Source organism: Bos mutus, chromosome 20 (assembly GCF_027580195.1).
Source record: "Bos mutus isolate GX-2022 chromosome 20, NWIPB_WYAK_1.1, whole genome shotgun sequence".
NCBI lineage: Eukaryota > Metazoa > Chordata > Mammalia > Artiodactyla > Bovidae > Bos > Bos mutus.
Window position 1 is genome coordinate 35,726,573 of NC_091636.1, and position 18,401 is coordinate 35,744,973.

At 43.6% G+C, this 18,401-nt stretch overlaps 1 protein-coding gene across 2 annotated transcripts in view; it reads left to right on the forward strand.

Moving 5' to 3' along the window:
• Positions 1-18,401, forward strand: part of LIFR (LIF receptor subunit alpha) — a 79,582-nt gene that overhangs the window by 8,162 nt on the left and 53,019 nt on the right. For both annotated transcript variants that reach the window (XM_070357622.1, XM_070357623.1), the window contains exons 2-3: positions 15,532-15,692; positions 17,633-17,747. In XM_070357622.1, coding sequence (XP_070213723.1) covers positions 15,551-15,692; positions 17,633-17,747 — 257 coding nt within the window. In that variant the 5' untranslated portion in view covers positions 15,532-15,550. The remainder of the gene's footprint in view (positions 1-15,531; positions 15,693-17,632; positions 17,748-18,401) is intronic.

Below are 18,401 nucleotides of genomic sequence, written 5' to 3' on the forward strand. Positions count from 1 at the left end.
AAATTGCTACTGTGTATCTTCTGTGAAGGACATGCCTTTTTGAGATTATTTTATGTAAAATTACTGAAATAGGTTCCTACTCATGAATTTAGGATGGATGGATATCCATGGATATACCATTTGAAAAATTCTAGCACATGGTCTCACTGAGGATGAGGCAATAAAACCGGCGGTTTAAAGTGAAGTTACCATTTGACAGTTATATCAAAATACATTAATTTTGTAATTTGTTTTTTGAGTCGAGACAGTTCTTTTAAAGTTGGTAGCAGCTGTAAATATTTTGATATAAAATAAACCCTCAGTGTTCATGAAAAATGTCTCAGGACCTTTATGATAAAATACTGACCTTGCATTTTATTTTTCTCATATAGCCTAATAAGATAAGATGGTATCATAAATCACTTTTTTCTTATTCCTGTGGAGAATGCATGTAGAAGTCATGTCACAGATTGGCGCCACTCGCAAAGCTGACATTTTATTCCTTCTTTATCTCACATTTTTTTTCCATCTATACCTCTGCTTTCCATGGCCCACTCTGCTCTCCTGGCCTCTGCTGGAACCAGCAATTGGCTTTCTTGTTTTTATTTGGGTGGGGGGTTCCCTTGTCACAAATACTCTTTACCTGTCTTGAGATATACTGAATATGTAATAGTAAATGGAGAGCAACAAAGCTGTGTTGACCTGTAGACATTAGACTGTTGGCTCTGTTGGCTGGGTGTAGAGTTTAGCCAACTCACTGCTTTCTCAAATGCCAGCTTCAATAAATTACAACTGTGTTTTGGAACTTTTCAGTTCACAAATCGTCAAAGTTTTGATTGCTGTACTCACTCATTCCATGGGCTGCATTGCTGGGATCAAACTCTAATGCTTACAGCGACAGAAGAGGTCACAGATGTTGCTGAGTGGGTGTGATCTGCCTTTTGTCTTTATGCTTTTGATAAAAGCCATAAGAAATATTTGATATTTTTACTTTCTTCTTAATTCTGCTGCATGGTAGACAACACTGGATGCTTGGCAACTGAAATTTGTCTCAGTTTGGGGAATCCATAAGGAAAGACACTGAGGAGGGTTGGATCAGGAGTAGTGTGAGCTGAGTTTTGAAGGACAAGTTGGTGTTTGTTAAGTGGATAAGGAAGAGTGGAGTGGGAAAGACATTCTGGGTAGAGGGTAAGGTGTTCAATGACACAGAGGACAGCAGAGCCTGGTGCTTTTGTTGGAACTTGAATATAGGGCCATTGCGGGCAAAGGCCTGAAGTTAGCTTGGAACAGCAGAGAGCCTCCTGCCATGATGACAGCTGGCACCTTCTCCATAGGCCAGGGAGAGCCAGGGGAGATTTCAGGGATGTGAGACCAGTGGTTCAGAGGGTGACTCCAGGTGGTGTCAGGGAGGCCTGGGAATCCATCAACCTGGAATCCAGGAATCCAGCAACCTGGCAGGAGTGTAGACCAAAGGGAAGATGCCCCAACAGGGCCCCAGCCAGGCCTGGCCCTAGAAATTTGTCTTTATTTTCCTAATAATGTTGAGGCAGTGTTTCCTAATAATGAAATGCGCAGCAGTAATGACTCTGTTCTCCCCAGGCTCAATCCATCACACCCTTCTCTTAAACTTCTATTCAGTGACTAAGTCGTGTCTGACTCTTGGCGACCCCGAGGAGTGCAGCACGCCAGGTTTCCCTGTCCTTCACTCTCTCCCAGAGTTTGCTCGTCAGTGAAGGCGCTCAGTGTGTTTAATCTGCTGATGCCTTACCCTTACAAGTTTAAAAGCTCAAGTGATCCTCAGTGTGGGTGGTTAGAAAACGGAGTAGGTGAAGTGGAAGTGAGGATGTCTCTACTTAAGCTAAAGGTGTTGGTGAAAAGGCAAAAACTTTCAGTTATAGGATGAAGTCTGGGAATTGATAGTTAATACTACTGTACAGTATCAGATCAGATCAGATCAGTCGCTCAGTCATGTCCGACTCTTTGCCACCCCATGAATCGCAGCACGCCAGGCCTCCCTGTCCATCACCAACTCCTGGAGTTCACCCAGACTCACGTCCATTGAGTCAGTGATGCCATCCAGCCATCTCATCCTCTGTTGTCCCCTTCTCCTCCTGCCGCCAATCCCTCCCAGCATCAGAGTCTTTTCCAATGAGTCAACTCTTCGCATAAAGTGGCCAAAGTACTGGAGTTTCAGCTTTAGCATCATTCCTTCCAAAGAAATCCCAGGGCTGATCTCCTTCAGAATGGACTGGTTGGATCTCCTTGCAGTCCGAGGGACTCTCAAGAGTCTTCTCCAACACCACAGTTCAAAAGCATCAATTTTTCGGCACTCAGCCTTCCTCACAGTCCAACTCTCACATCCATACATGACCACAGGAAAAACCATAGCCTTGTATACCTGAAATTTGTTACGAGAGTAAATCCTAAGCATTTTTGCTACACCCAGAAGAGAAGACTGCTCTGAGGTGACATGAGCTTGGTTGTGGTAATCATTTCACATTGTACACATATACATATCGAATCATCACATTGTGTACTTCACATCCATACAGTTTTGTTTGTCAAATTATATCCCAGTAAAGCTGGGGGAAAAATAGGGAGTAGATTGCATCCGTGAAGAGAAAAGATACGAATACTTAGAGTATGGTTTATATTGAAGTAAGAATTTATAATAATTTGGACAGTAATAAAGATAACAGTAATAGCTTATGTTTTATATTAATAATACTTTAATGTTAGTTTATCTACTTATTTTTTAGACTAAAAATAAATCCCTCAATTTTAATACCACAAGAGGACAAGATTTCAGACATTATGATAAAATAAGCAGATGGTAGAGTTGTCCCTCTTCTTGTTATTTTGGCATTTCTATTACATTATTGGCCCACTTCATCAACCAGTGGTTTTTTGGTTTTGTTTTTTCCACATGTTGCTGTTAAGTCACATCTCCTCCAAAATGTACAATTTTTATGTGTTACTGTTGTCATCACCATCATTGTATTTGAGACCCTGAAATTATTAATGCTAAATTTATCTTATTGAGTTAGTTTGTTAAATTAATTATAAGAATCTTCATTATTGCATCTAGTATATTTGTTATTTTGCCCAATTTTTGGTCCACAAATTTGATGAATATGATTCCTGTATCATCTTCCATTTCATTAATGAAAATGTCAAGGAAAACAGAACTCTGCCACATCTTTCCATAATCTTCATCTAGCTTGGCAGCATAGATTAATTAGCACCCCTTGGGTAGGATTGATCACGTTGGGAAAGAGCCCTCATCCCTCTTTATATACAACCTGTATCCCTCCGTCTTGCTCATAAACACCTTTTAGATATCAGGAAAGGTCTTTTCAGAGCCAAACCCTTTGTGTCCGATTCTGACACTGGCTTTTCCAACTCATTGGTCTCATCAAGTAAGGGGTTAGGTAGGGCTGGATTGCATTGAATTAGGGCTCCTTGCCTAATGCGTTTTGTAATCTTAGCCAGGATCAACGTCAAGCTTAGGTGTCTCTGGCCGATAGTATCTGCTGTCCTGATTGAATGCCCCTTTCCAGGATAGTTTTGACAAATGCCAATTATTTCAGGATCTGTTTGTCATGCTCTGTTCCACCTTATGTAGAAGACTCAAGTGTAACGTTAGGTAAGTGCTGTGCTTCCTCATGCTTAGAAGACCTTATAACCCTGGTCAGATGCTCAAGGTTTTATTTCAGTTTTCATTTGTTTTTTTGATAAGCATTCGTATTCTAAAATGATGCCTAGGATATTAAGATCTGGAATTAAAGAATACAACCAATTGAAAAGGTATTTGAGTTCTTTTGGAGAAGGGAGTCTTCAAATTCCAACTCTGAAGAATGTTAAGAAAACATGTAGGCACATTTTGGTCAATATCTGTGCCCTGAAATATATGTCTTCAGTATATATTTTAGGGTTATTCCACAGCAAGACAAGAATTTTTTTCATGCTGATGCATTCTGAAACAGGTTGCTAACTGGTGCCTTAAGAATTGTAGTTGGCCTGCAAATGTGTTTTGTTTGGCTTACCTACTGATTTTTTAAGAAGGAATTAGTTGCCAACATTTAAAAATAAAGATTTCACATTAAAGGGGGGGTGGACACCAAAACCCCTGCATTTCTGCCTCTTTGTGAAAACCTTGAAGATCTGTGACTCCACCAGACTCTCCTACCTGGTGGTAATGTGGAAGTAAGGTGCTGACTGGGGGCTGCCCACCACAGCTTTCCCATCCTCACTGCACTCGGGGCCATCGTCACCCCCTTCGTCAGGCTGGCCCTTGTATGTCTCAGCCCCTGCTGAGGCGTAGCTGACCAATTGGAAATGTACTTTGAGCTGGAAGGAGAATAGTAAGATGGTAACTGTTTGCTGTGTTGCCCGACCTTTGGCCTGCTGTGATGGTTGGAAGGGCTTGGTAGAGTGAGGGGTATTTCCACCAGGAACAGCGCTCAGCTGACCAGGGTTGGGGAGCAGCATTGCTGTTCACATTCTAGATCTCCCAGTTCACAGATGGGACAGGGAAGGTATCCCATGAGGAAAACAGCTGTAGGGCCCTGGGTCATAGCTGTGTGATTTTAGAGATATGAAGGGCTTTGTCCAAGGTCCCATGCCTGCTGCCTAGTGAGTGGAATGGGGACTGGAGCCCTGGACCCACTGCCCCACTTCTGTGACTTCTGCTCCACATTTAGTGTAATGGTCTAGACATGAGATTTGTAATCAGACCTGGATCTAAATCCAAGTTCTGCTCCTGACTAGCTGTGTGACCTTGAGCAAATGTCAGAAACCTCTCTGTGCCTCATTTTTCTTGTTATACAAAGAAGGACAATCATGATACGACCTCCATAATGTTGTTATGGGGATTAAATCCACTTTTGGATTTGAAGAACTTAAAACAGTGCCTTGCCTATTATAAATAATACATGAACAACGCATGGTATCTGAAAAATAGTGGTTATGAATTACATATTAAGGTTGACTCAGCTAAATCCACCATTTCACCAGCTCAAAACTATGATATAATTATCAGTTTTTTCATTTTAGAGTTTAGAAAGAGCTTAAGGATAGTTTTATTTCATCTGTTTTTTAAAAAATCCTCTAGCAGTATGAGCCAATATTGTTTTTTTAATTCATAAATTTATCTATAGCAGATGGATCCATTCAAAAGCATAGTATTCAGCTTTCTCTTCAGAAAGTAAAGAAATAATTGGGTATCATCAAAATATTGTAAGTCTTTACCCAAGATGCCATTTGGGTGGATTTGTTCAGTCCACTAAATAAAGCGTGTATTGCATATAAAGCTCTCTTGGATGCAGGAGTGTTGTTCAGATGAATCTCTGCTCTTAGGTAGCTTTTAATGGGGGTGGGAAGGGGGCAAGAATACTCTTTGAGATACTGGTACGATGTGATAAATGACCAAAGTAGAAATGCGACATGATACAGCAGGAACATCAGGAGACCATCAGTGTCTTGGAAAGAGCCAGGAAGCAGAGATGCCCCAGGGACAGGAGTAGAAGGGCGGTAGATGTGACAGCCTCCAGGCATTCAGCCTAAAGTTTGGATGAATGATGAAACTTAGATGGTCATGCTGTTCAGAGCTAGGTGATACACTGTGGAAGATGGACTGTGGGAAGCCCCTGCCCAAGACCATGGGATTAGTCAGGTAGTGATGTGGGTGACCTGTGGCAGAGATTCTGATGAGGGCCTGCCAGAGCAGTGGGGGTGGAAATAGGGGTAGGTTCTAGGGCAAAGAGTCAAGGCATGTTTTGGAGGTAGAACTGGTGAATAGGTGGAAGGAGTGGGGAGAAGTTGAGTGTGACCCAGGAGAGGCTGCTGCTGTACATGGGAATAGGGCTTGGCAGGGGGATAGGTTTGGAAGGGGAAATGAGTTTAATTCTGCACATGTGGAGTTTTTGAGGAATCTGTGAAATATCTAAGGGGGTATGTAACATCAAAATATTTTGTCATTCCTCAAAGACCTCATTTGCATGGGTTTCTGCAGGTAAGAAGTTGTCCTGCTGCTGCTGCTAAGTCGCTTCAGTCGTGTCTGACTCTGTGCGACCCCGTAGATGGCAGCCCACCAGGCTCCCCTGTCCCTGGGATTCTCCAGGCAAGAACACTGGAGTGGGTTGCCATTTCCTTCTCCAATGCATGAAAGTGAAAAGCGAAAGTGAAGTCGCTCAGTCGTGTCTGACTTAGCGACCCCATGGACTGCAGCCCACCAGGCTCCTCCGTCCATGGGATTTTCCAGGCAAGGGTACTGGAATGGGGTGCCATTGCCTTCTCTGAAGAAGTTGTCCAGTCGATGCTTAATCTGTAACTGGGAAGATAACAATTCTGGAAATACCTATTTAAAAGTCGTTAGTTATGCCATGTCATGCCAGGGTGCTTCAGTTGTGTCCACCTCTGCCACCCTGTGGACCATAGCCCGCCAAGCTCCTTCTGTCCATGGCATTTCCCAGGCAAGAATACTGGAGTGGGTTGTTATGCCCTCCTTCAGGGGATCTTCCTGACCCAAGAATAGAACCCACATCTCTCACGTCTCCTGCACGGGCAGGTGGGTTCTTTACCATTAGCACATTAGTTATGAGTGATGGTTAAAGCCACAAGAATAGAGTATGCTGGTCAGTGAAAGAATGTGTGATGAAGGAGCAGTGGGTTAAAGGAGTTCCACGAAGGAAGTTGAGAAGGAATGGATTCCTAATTGCATCTCAAGTCAGTGGAGGAAGGATTGTGTTATTTAATAACCAGCATTGGGACAAGTAGTAACCTCGATGGGGAGAGGGGACAGCTGGGTTCCTGGCCCTTACTGTTCACCACAGTTAATTTCATATGGATTCAAGTCTAAAATGTTAAAAGTCTTAATTGTACTTGAAGACAGTGACAAAGATTAGATATTTCACAGACTTCTCAAAGGTGATGATTTATAGAATCTTTGCATGAGAAAGAAGTTTACAATCAAAAACTATAAAGAACAGAATTGAGAAGTCTGAAAGTCAAACAGAAACTTCACTGAAAAGTAAGAAAGCAAACTGGGATATATATTTGCAATGTATATAACACAGTTAATGTGCATATTGCGATATTTCTTTCTAATTGAGCAGTAAGGAATAATGCCTAATTAAAAAGAGAGGCAAAACATAGAACAAGCAGTTTGCAAATAAAGCATTGTAAATCACCAGAAAACATAGGAAAATGTATTGTGATTACATAAGCAAGGAAATGAGATTTTTGGCTAAGAGTTGGAAGAGATTAAAATTTTTTAAAAAAGAAGAGAGAACCCTTGATACAGCAAGAGTGTGGGCAAGCGTGGACTGGGAAATGGGGCTGCTCCTGGTTCTTTCTGAAGGTGAGCTAGTATCATGCTTTCTTGCATGTTGAAGATCTCTTGACATGTTTTTGAACAAGAAGGAATGTTCTTCGGGTTGTTTCTTTACTGCAGTAGTAGAGTGTTTCAGGGGAGAACAAGTTTATTTGTCTGATAGATGCTCGTTGACATTTCTTGAAGGCTGTTGAAGTCACTCCTGTTACGGCTGAGCTGAGGTGAGATTTGAGTGGATGAATGTCTCTCTTCAGTGGGGTGGAGCTTCCAGGGGCCTCTGAAGCTTGGTAAGCGCTGGGGTGTGGAGAATGTCGGTGGGTGGAAGGGGCCATTCCCTAGAGTCACGGTTTGGGAGGAGACCTGAGGCCTATGGAAGTGTGGAGGTTCATTCTGCCAGGCAGAACAAGGCCCTGCCTGATGCTGGAGCAGTGGGAACCTTCAAAGCATTTTAGGCACTGGAACGACATGCTCAAATTTGTTGTGCTGAAGTTGATAAGGAACAGGCTGTTGAATTAACAGGTAAGTTCTTGCTAGAATGAAGATGACCAAAAGTGACAGGAATGTCAGGATCCAAAGAAACGAAACATCAGGATGAGAGTGTATAAAAAATTCCTAGGAAATTCAGAAAAACAGCAGCTAGATTCGTATACAACATAGCAAAGCTTGAATTTCAGCATCGGGATGAATATCATCCGGGATAATGCATATCATCCCGCACGCAGAAGGCAGGCTAAAATAAGATACTGGAATTTCCTGAGCACTTCAGCTGTCCTGTAATGCAAATTCCAAATTTTCTTGGTCTATAGTGTCCTTAGTGTTACACTGATGTTTTTATAGTGCCCCCAGGTCAAAAGAAATACCTTACAGTTCTTTTTATGAATTTGGTAGGTCCTGACAACTTAGCAAGTGTGTATGACCTGACACTTGAAGTAGCAGTTTGAAAAAATTATGCATATCAACCTAAAAGAAATAATATTTTTATTCTTTAAAAGTCATGTGTATGAATCTGCTGTGTACTCCATAACTTCTCAAAACTTGGGAATAGATTGGGCACTGCTAGCCTCGTTTCCACGCCTCTCCATTGATCTTTGGGTGGTGCTGAAGCTTCATCACAGCATCCAACAAGCCTTCCCTCCGGCTCTACAAAGATAGGATGCCATTGAGAGGACTGTGGCATGACCAAGTGTTCAGACCGAACTACACTGAACTGAAGGTCCTCACAGTGTTGGACAGATGTCACTTTGTTACCTCCGAAAATTTAAACTATAACGTCATACCCCAGTTCTTGGGGCACCTGAGTGCACGGTGTGGGAACTACAGCTCCAGCTTATGTCCCCAGCGTTGGTAGTACATGAGTTAGTATGGAGCCAGCAGCCGGAGCATAGTGTGCAGACGTACACGTGTTCATGCACCCCTTGGTGTTCCTTCACCAGTCGGCCGGCTGGAATTTTGAGTGTCTGCTCAATGCCGGCAGTGTGCTCTGCCAAGGCGGGAGTAGGGGGCCGTGGCTTACAGTGAAGAGAGAGACAGTGTTTTCTCTCAGGGAGCTTGTAGTCTGTGGGAAGAATTACAGAATGGAGAAGGGGTCAGCAGATTTTCTAGAAGGGGCCAGGTGGTCATTATTTTAGGCTTGGCCACGCAGTCTCTGTGGGAGCCGTTCAGTCCCAGTGCGGTGATGTGATGTGATGGGCGCTGTGTACACAAATGGGCTTGGCTCTGTATAGTGAAACTTTATTTCTGAAAGCCAAGGTGGGTCCTGTGTGGCCCAGAGGCCAGAGTTTGTGCAGCCCCTGTCATAGAGATGGAATCACGGTGTCATGGAAGCAGAAGAAGGAGCAGCAGGCCTTCAGGGAATCCTGGGAGGGGTCACGGAGGTGATGGTGAGCTCATCCTGCTGCCCAGCAGGAGGCTCCCAGGTGAACTGAGCAGAGGGTGGCAGAGAGGAGTACAGAGGGAACACCAGGCAGAAGGGAAAACACACAAATAGACAGCGTCATGAAGGGGTCTGGGCAGCTAGGGGAACGCAATCCATCTTAGTGTGACCTGGAAAGAGATCAGAGGGTAAATTCACCTGCTAATGCAGGAGACATTGGTTCGATCCCTGGGAGGGGAAGATTCCCCTGTGGAGGGGAATGGCAACCCACTCCAGTATTCTTGCCTGGAGAATGCCATAGACAGACGAGCCTGATGGGCTGCAATCCATAGGGTGGCAAAGAGTCAGACACGACTTAGTGACTAAACAACAATAGACAGCATCCTCTAATAGCCTCCAAAGAACGGTCGCAAGGAAGAAGTATCTTCTGAGATCTGGTATGTCTTTCTAAAATGTATTTTATTCTCTCAGTTAGTATTTGAGTATGGAATTCAAGTGTGGAAATAATTTTCAGTCAGCTTTTGGAACACGGCCTCTAAGCTCTCAGTGTTGAGAAGTCTGTGTTTTCCTCTCCTCACTGCTCCCCCCTTCCCAGTTCAGCCAGATTGGGGTTTCCCATGGGTGCATCTCGTTTTACTTAAATCCCTGCACTTGACTTTACTAATACAGTAGAGTCTACCTACCTGCAGTTTGTGTTCCTGGGGAGCCTTCTCCAGAGGGCTGAGCTTGAGGAACTTGAGACCTTGTGAGTAGGGGGTACAAGTGAGAAGTGGAATTAGGAAAGTGGATGATGATCAGAGGTTTTTTTTTTTTTTTAATGATTTTTATCTTCCCTAATAGATAACAGTAAGAAAAGAGACATTGGGAGGATGGGAGCCAGCAGTAGGACACTGCTTTCCACCCAGTTTCCCTTGCTCGGGGTGACCATGCAGACACCGCCTCTCCTGCAGACTCAGCCACCTGCCTGCACATGTGTTTCGCTGTCTTACGGTTAAGCGGCTTTCTCCTTCAAGTGTCTCATGCTTGATGAGTTAATGACAGGGGAGTTATCTCACTGTGATGACAAGGATAGGGGCTCAGGGTAAAGATGCTTTGGGTTTTTACTCACCTCCCCCCACCTAAGCAGCTGTCTCAGGGCAGGATAGACTTGCATCAGACAAATGCACTCAGTCAGTCTCTGTCACATCCCCACCCCCTCTCTGCCCTCCTGTCTCCCCTTCACCCCCTGAAAAGAAAAAAAAAAAAAGCTGTCACAACTAAACAGAGTTTACCAGGACTGCAGTTCCTGGTGCTCTTCTGCCTTTATCTTTGCTTTTCTCCATTTTTTTCTCTAACTGTCCTCAGCAGAAAGATCTGGGACCTCACACATCCTGGAGGCAGAGCTCTCAGAGCCTAGGAGAATGAAAACAGCACCTGTGCGGAGCTTTCGGGGGAGGGGCCGAGCTCTGCACCCCGGCTCTCAGGATATACACTCAGGGCCGATATATTCAAAGACATGGAAACAAACAAGCAAAGGATAGATCTGGTTTTTTTTTTTTGGGGGTCAGCAGTTTTATAAATTGATTCTGTGTGATCAGTTTTCCTAAACAGAAGGATTTATTGACATTTTGGAATCCTTTAAGGTAATTACATCACTCAAGAGACACTCTGGTAGCCCTTGGGCAGCCCAAAGACATAGCTCGTTTGGCCTTTCATTATTGTTCAGTCAGTAAGTTGTATCCGACTCTTTGCAACCCCATGGACTGCAGCACTCCAGGCTTCCCTGTCCTTCACTTCTCCCAGTTTGCTCAAACCTATGTGCATTGAGTTGGTGATGCCATCTAGCCATCTCATCTTCTGTCGCCCCCTTCTCCTGCTGCCCTCAATCTTTCCTAGCATCAGGGCCTTTTCTGACGAGTCCACTGTTTGGCCTTTAGGATGTTTGAAAAATATGAATGAGCTGCTTATGCTTAAAAATTTGAGTATTTCATGTAAAATCCCAGATTTCTACCTACTCTTGAAAAAGAAGAAAATCTGGCAAAACAAGTCCCATAGCTGCCACTTTTCAAGCAGGTGGCTCTCCCCCATGCAAGGACACAGGGCTCTAGTTGGCACCTGCCTGTGTGATTTCTTCCCTCTTACCCCTTTGGCATTTACATTTGTGTTCTTCTATGTGTCAAGAGACAGCTTGCCTAGTTTTGAAAATTAGCTCCTGAAATTCAATAAAAGGTATGCTTTCCTCTAAGGAATAAGGCATTGGTGGAAAAAAGTAAGTTCTGACAGTGTATCTGTCAGGAGGGAGTCGAGACAAGTTTCCTGTGTCCTCATTTTCCTGTTCACTGGAAAGCTCTGTTCATGTGTTGCTCCAGCCTCCAGTCAGTCCCTTTGGTAGAGAAGTCAGATACTTTATGAGCATATTGATACTGTATGGCCTAAATGTCTTACTCAAGGTTTTCTGTGTAAATGTTGTAACAAGAAAGTCCTTTTTATCATCTTGGCTATTTTCAGTTAAGCCAGCCTTGGTGACAGTGACTTTGATTCTTCTGTTCCTGAGCACCCCGACCCTGACGCTCTCAGACCTGCTCAGCGGAGTCCCTAATGGGACTGTTGGCACAGTGTGCTTGTGCCAGCTCACAGGAGCAGAGTGTCCCCGCCTGACTTGGGGAACCTCTCACGGAGACCCTGGGCAGAGCTTGCCTCCATGCACCCTGGTTGAGGCTGAAGCCAGGAGGGGAATCTCTCATGGAGACCCTGGGCAGAGCTTGCCTCCATGCACCCTGGTTGAGGCTGAAGCCAGGAGGGGAATCTCTCATGGAGACCCTGGGCAGAGCTTGCTTCCATGCACCCTGGTTGAGGCTGAAGCCAGGAGGGATTAAGTGATTTGCACTTAGTCACGCCATCATTAGTAACGGAGCCAGGATGAAAGTCTTAAGTCCACAGCGCCCCCATCCAGAGCTGTCCTCAGCCGCCTCCATCCCCCACCTGCCACTTCATGGGACACTCTCCTCTTTTCTAGAACAAATGTAATCTTGTAGTGAGGGATTGTTTTATTTCAAGATAATGTATAGACACTCTGTGAATATGAGTTGTGATTGTTTTAGTCATGGTATGGTCATGTTGGGTCTCTTTATTCAGCTATTCCTGTACACGCCACCTAACTTTAGCAATTGGCATTTTAGACATTCCATGAATACATTTTCATTCTAATAAGTAAACTCAGCAACCCTGTGATTGATTAGGAAGTTATTCGCCCAGAAACTAATGGCGAACTCTTGAATTGTATGCTTGTCCCTCGTATTTGTTTGGTTAAGACTCTGTGTGACAGTGCTCAGCAGTTAACAGGCGGCATCTTGTCATTTGCTTTCACTGAGAAATGTGTTTCTTGAATTCTCTCGTTAGTAGGCTCCAGTTTTTCAGATGTTCAATCACTGTGTTTTTTCCCCCCAATTTCCTGTTGCTCATATCTCTTCTCACATTTTTCTGTCTTGTTTATTCTGAAAGATCACTCAATGTTTTATCTTTCATTAGAAGTCTTTTAATATCAGCCAGTGTATGTAATGTGTAAGAGCTATTTTTGTTTCTGATTATTCCTTTTTTATTGCATCCTCCTCTTGTTTTTATGACTGTGCCATGCCTACATAGAGAATACTAGTTAGAGGTGGTTTTCTGTTTGTTTTGTGTGTGTATGTGTGTTTAGTTTTCCTGTTTCTCATATTATCTGTATTTCCTCTGGGAGTAATTTTTATTTTCCTTTTGGCGATATTTTTTATCCTGAATTTCTCATTAATGATTTAGTCTTTGCTTATATGTTTTATGATCCTTAGTTGTCCATCCCAATATACAAATGAGGTAATATTAGGTCTGACAAGGAATTTTCAGCACACTTTGAGGACTTGTTGGCTGGCAAGTTTCATTCAGTAACAGTGGATGGGAACATCATTACTCAGAGGATGCATCAGGGTCAGTTGTGAAAGGCTTTCCTCTGACAGCCATGTCTTTGTTAGTGCTCTGTGTCCTCAACATTTCTTTGATGTTCTGCAGGGAGGACACTTCTGTTAGGAGTGGGGCATAGGAGCATGTCAAAGTTGACTTCTGTAACAGATCTTGGAATCCTTGAGCTCCGGCTCCATGAATCACTGCCTCCATCTTCATGCAGGCAGAGAGAACTTAAATGGTACCACTGTCCATCCAAGAGGGCTTCCCTGGTATTTCAGCTGGTAAAGAATCTACCTGTAATACAGGAGACCCCGGTTCAATTCCTGGGTTGGGAAGATTCCCTGGAGAAGTGATAGGCTACCCACTCCAGTATTCTTAGGCTTCCTAGGTAGCTCAGTTGGTAAAGAATCTCCCTTCAGTGTGGGAGACCTGGGTTCAATCCCTGGGTCGGGGAGTTCCCCTGGAGTAGGACATGGTAACCCACTTCAGTATTCTTGCTTGGAAAATCCCCATGGACAGGGGAGCCTGGCAGGCTACAGTCATGGGGTCATGAAGAGTCAGACACGACTGAGCAACTAAGCACAGCACATCCATCCAGGGACTTGAGGTGGCTCAGTGGTAGAGAATTTGCCTGCCAGTGCAGGAGACATGGGTTCGATCCCTGGGCTGGAAAGATCCCCTGGAGTAGAACATTGCACGCACTCCAGAGTTCTTGCCTGGAAAGTCCCATGGATGGAGGAGCCTGGCAGGCTGCAGTCCATGGGGTCACAAAGAATCACACATGACTGAGTGACTGAGCATGCAGTATCCATCCAGTGTTATTTTTCCACCAAATATAGTAGTCATTTTTGACTTCCCTCTTCACCTTACATAATATACAAAATACACTTATAGCACTTATATGTCGTTGGCACTATTCCAAGTGATTTGCATACATTTACAATTTAATCTTCACAACAGACTTAAAAGAAAGATACGGTTATCATCCCCACTTTACCGATGGGGAAACTGAAGCATAGAGTGGTTCAGGTTACACAGTAGGTACAGAAGCTGCGATTCAGAACCTGTCTGTTTTTAATGACCACCCTGCCCTGCCTATAATGGCTTGTAAGGTCCCCCATCTCTAGAACAGATCCTGAATCTGACGGCCTCTCACCACCTCCTTTTAGAACCCTGGTCCTCACCACTGATTATCATATTTGGACGTTGGTTCCCCAGCCTCTGTTCTCCCCTAGAGTCTGTGCTCCATGTAGAAGTGAGAGAAATCGTCCCAAAGTGCACATCGAATCATGGATCTCCCCTGATGAAAACACTCTAGTGGCTTATATCTCGACCCCATAAAAGCTCGTGTCCTTTAGATGACCTCAGGCTCTCTGTGGCCTGACCAGCCCATGTCCTCTCAGCCCCTCTTCCTGACCTTTGAACCTGGTGAGCTGTCCTCATCTTAGGGTCCTTGTATTTGCTCTTGCCTTCTTTCCCTGATCTTATCATGGCACGCTTCTGGTCAGTCACATCCCAGCCCAGAGAAGAGACCATCACTCACACACTTCCATGCACATCGACTTACTCTGGTTTTTAGAGCTTGTATCAGGGCCTTAAATTTCTTCCTTGTTTACTTGTGTATCTCCAGAACTAGCATCTAAGGTCCTCGATGGCAGGGACTTTGTCTGGCTCAGTTTCTGGTGTCTAGAGGGGGACCTGGTGCTGGCTGGGCTGACAGGCACCTCTGGGAGCTCTCGGGTTGGACAGCGCCTCCCTCTGAGGCAGCTCCTCCCTGCTGCTCACCAGGGCGTCACTGTTCGTCCTGTGCTTTCAGTTTTCAGCAGATAAGGGTTGAAATCTCGTTTACCAATGGTCCCTTCCCGGCTGGAGCTGTTGGAGCGGTCATTGCGTTTCAGTCATTTGTGTGTCACTGGCAGTGTTTTTGTCACATCTGCAGTCCCCCATATGTGACTAATGACCCTGCTGTTTTCCTTAAACTGTTTAAAAGTACGTGAAATAGAAACTTAACATCACAGTGTACATGGAAAAGAAAACCAGTACTCTCGTAAATAAATGACTGTAAAAGTTAATATATACTAATTAAAAATGCCATTTCATGTATCACTTAAAATTGTCAAGACCTCGGTTTTAGGCACTGCTTTTCTCTATTCTAGCAGTACTGAGGGTTGATAAATACGTGCTCTGTTGTAATCTTGAACTTGAAGCCTATCATTTGAAAATTGGCCCTGTAACAGCTCCCGGAGCAGCAGCTGTGTCCGACTGGCACGTCCCCCAAAGCCAGGCCAGCTGAGTCTAGTTGTCGCTCCATGGCTTTAATGCGCATCAGGTTTTGGTATTTGTCAGTATGCATTTTCAGTGTTGATGTGCACAGGATAAGGAGTGTCTTGAACCAGTTTGAACACCATTTGAAATTCTTCTCCTTATGCAGAACTGATTGCAGCGCACAGATGGTGGACATTTCTTTATGTGTGAAACGACCATCCTGGCTGGTGGACCGCAAAAGAATGAGGATGGCTTCAAATTCCCAGTGGCTCTTATTAACAGCTGTGCTTCTGTATTTAACAAATCAAGTAAACAGCCAGAAAAAAAGTAAGTGCATCAGAGTCAGAGAAGATGAACTGATTGCAGTGTTATTACTGTTTGGATTAGGAAGTGATCTTGAGTCTATATTGAACCCTTCAGGTTGTGGTTAAACTTCATTTCTTTGTCATGTTTTAAAACATACTTTTGATTTCTTTTAAAAAGGCCCATAAAGAGATAGATCTAAGTAGTCTTTCTTCTTTAAAAAAGTAAGGTATGACTTCCTGTTAGAATGAAATAAAATTCAGCCTTTTAAGATAAAGTTCTATTAGTTTTGACAAATGCATACAGTCATGTAACCACCTGCGCAATCAAGACTTAGGGCAGATCCATCATTCCAGAAAATGCCCCTGCTCCTCTGCTGCGAGCCCCTCCCTTCCCCACCTCCAGCCGACACTGGTCTATTTTCTGTCTGTAATTTTGCCTTTCAGAATGTCACATAAGTGAAATCCAAATATCTACTTTAAATTTTATATTATTCATTTTCATCTTATTTAAAAGCATTAAGAATGTTTGTAGGTGTTACCTAGCTTACTGTACAAAGAACATTTTCATCCTCTGCCTCTGAGCTTAGTTTTTATATTATTTTCATAATTAAACATACCTTTTTTCCCCCAAATTACTATTAAATAACATTGTTATATTACTAATGATTTATAATATGTTTCTGATGTTTTTGTTTTCTATCTTATAGCTTTATAATTTATTGCTATAGTGAATGTCATACCAATAATGTGTAAAAATTAAGGAAGAAGCCTTTTTAATAGATATTTATATGGAGACTCTGAGATAGAATACCTCTTTTCACACTCTGGTTGCTTTCCCTCCTTCTCTCTTCTCCCTTCCATTTTTCCTCCCTATTCCTTCTTTCTGGCCTCTCCTTTCTTTCTTTTCCATTGTCTTTTTAGAATGACAGTTCTTCATTGTATGGTGTTTATGTACTCCATGAGCCAGTGTTGTGTCAGTCCGTACTATTAGGACTATAATCTTCTGAACTGCTTGTCACCTTTTAGTTGTTTGCTGCTAAGTCGTTTCAGTCGTGTCTGACTCTGTGCGACCCCAAAGATGGCAGCCCACCAGGCTCCCCCATCTCTGGGATCTGGAGTGGGTTGCCATTTCCTTCTCCAATGCATGAGAGTGGAAAGTGTTTAGGCCTACACAAAATATCTATTTTCCAAAGACTCATGTGAGTTTATTACCACGTATATGATATGCTTCATAAAACCTAAAGATTGGCTATGGGATTTCTGTATGGGTGGCAGTCTGGTAACAAGCTGTGAAGCAGTAGTAATTAGGAGTACTCAGAAGCTATGTTTCGGACACGACTGAGCGACTTCACTTTCACTTTTCACTTTCATGCATTGGAGAAGGAAATGGCAACCCACTCTAGTGTTCTTGCCTGGAGAATCCCAGGGACAGGGGATCCTGGTGGGCTGCCATCTCTGGGATCACACAGAGTCGGACACAACTGAAGTGACTTAGCAGCAGCAGCAGAAGCTATGTTTGTGGTATAAGAGATACATAGTTTTTATTTTTACTTAGAGTCTTAGAGTTACTTGAAAAAATTTTTTTTTGTTTTTTTGCAAATGGGGTCACTGTAGATTAAAATTCTCCCAGGCCCTTTCTTGGTCCCTTCATCGAATCGGTACAGTCACTCCCTCTATTTATATGAGTTGCCTGGAAGTGGAATTTTTGAGAGAGGCCTAACCCCTGAGTGGTTGGCCCACTGTCATCAGTTTACTCACCAGCTTCTTTAAACCAAAGCTACAAAAAAGAAATAGAAAGCCAGTCACGTCCTGGGACTGCAGGCTCATCTCTGCGTAGAGAACCTGGGCCCTCTGCAGACGCGTAGCTTGTACTTACATCTGGGGATGGTTTGACTTGTTGACCTTTCCAGTGCAGTTAAATTAATATCATTGTGTGTGTGTGTGTTGTTTTTCCTTCTCCAGGTACTCCTCATGATTTGAAGTGTGTAACTAACAATTTAAAAGTGTGGGACTGTTCTTGGAGAGCACTTTTTGGAGCAGGTCGTGCTGCTTCTTATGAAGTTTGCATTGAAAAGCGGTAACGGAAATACTTTGGTTAATTTACAGTTATAACCTAAAGGTTCCTTGTCTTTAATCTTAGAATATAAAGATTTTATTCTGAAAGTTTTTAAAAGAAATTTTAAATCCTAGCTCTCTATTTCCTAAAAAGGTGACTCTTAACTTCAGTCAGGGTGGAAACAAATCCTTCTCTTGGCCATGACTTTGATTCTTTTGTCGTGGGAATTTTGAGTATGGGACACACTTCTCATGGGCTGTGGGTTCTGATAAGCTGTGGGGAAGTTTTACTGATCTGTCCTAAACCAATGCCTGCCTGTATCAGTGAGGTTCAAGTTTAGATTCCAATAGAAAACGTCAGTAGTAGCAGTTTAGTAGACAGGCATTTACTTTCACGTAAAAGGTCCGGAGTGAGCAGTTCAGGGCTGACGTGGCCACGAGAGACCCCATTTCCTGTTTCCCGTGGTACTCTGCCATCTTGAGTGTGTAATCTCCTGGTTCAAGATGATGCTCCGGCGTGGCTGTCATGTCTGCATTCCAGGAAGCAGGAAGGACAGGAAGGATGATTTTCTTCAGAGACTCCTTGAAGAGATATCTGCCTCCATCTCATTGGCAGAACTTCACCAGTGGCCAAACCTATTTGCGTGAGAGGCTGGGTGATGTGTTCTCAGAGCTG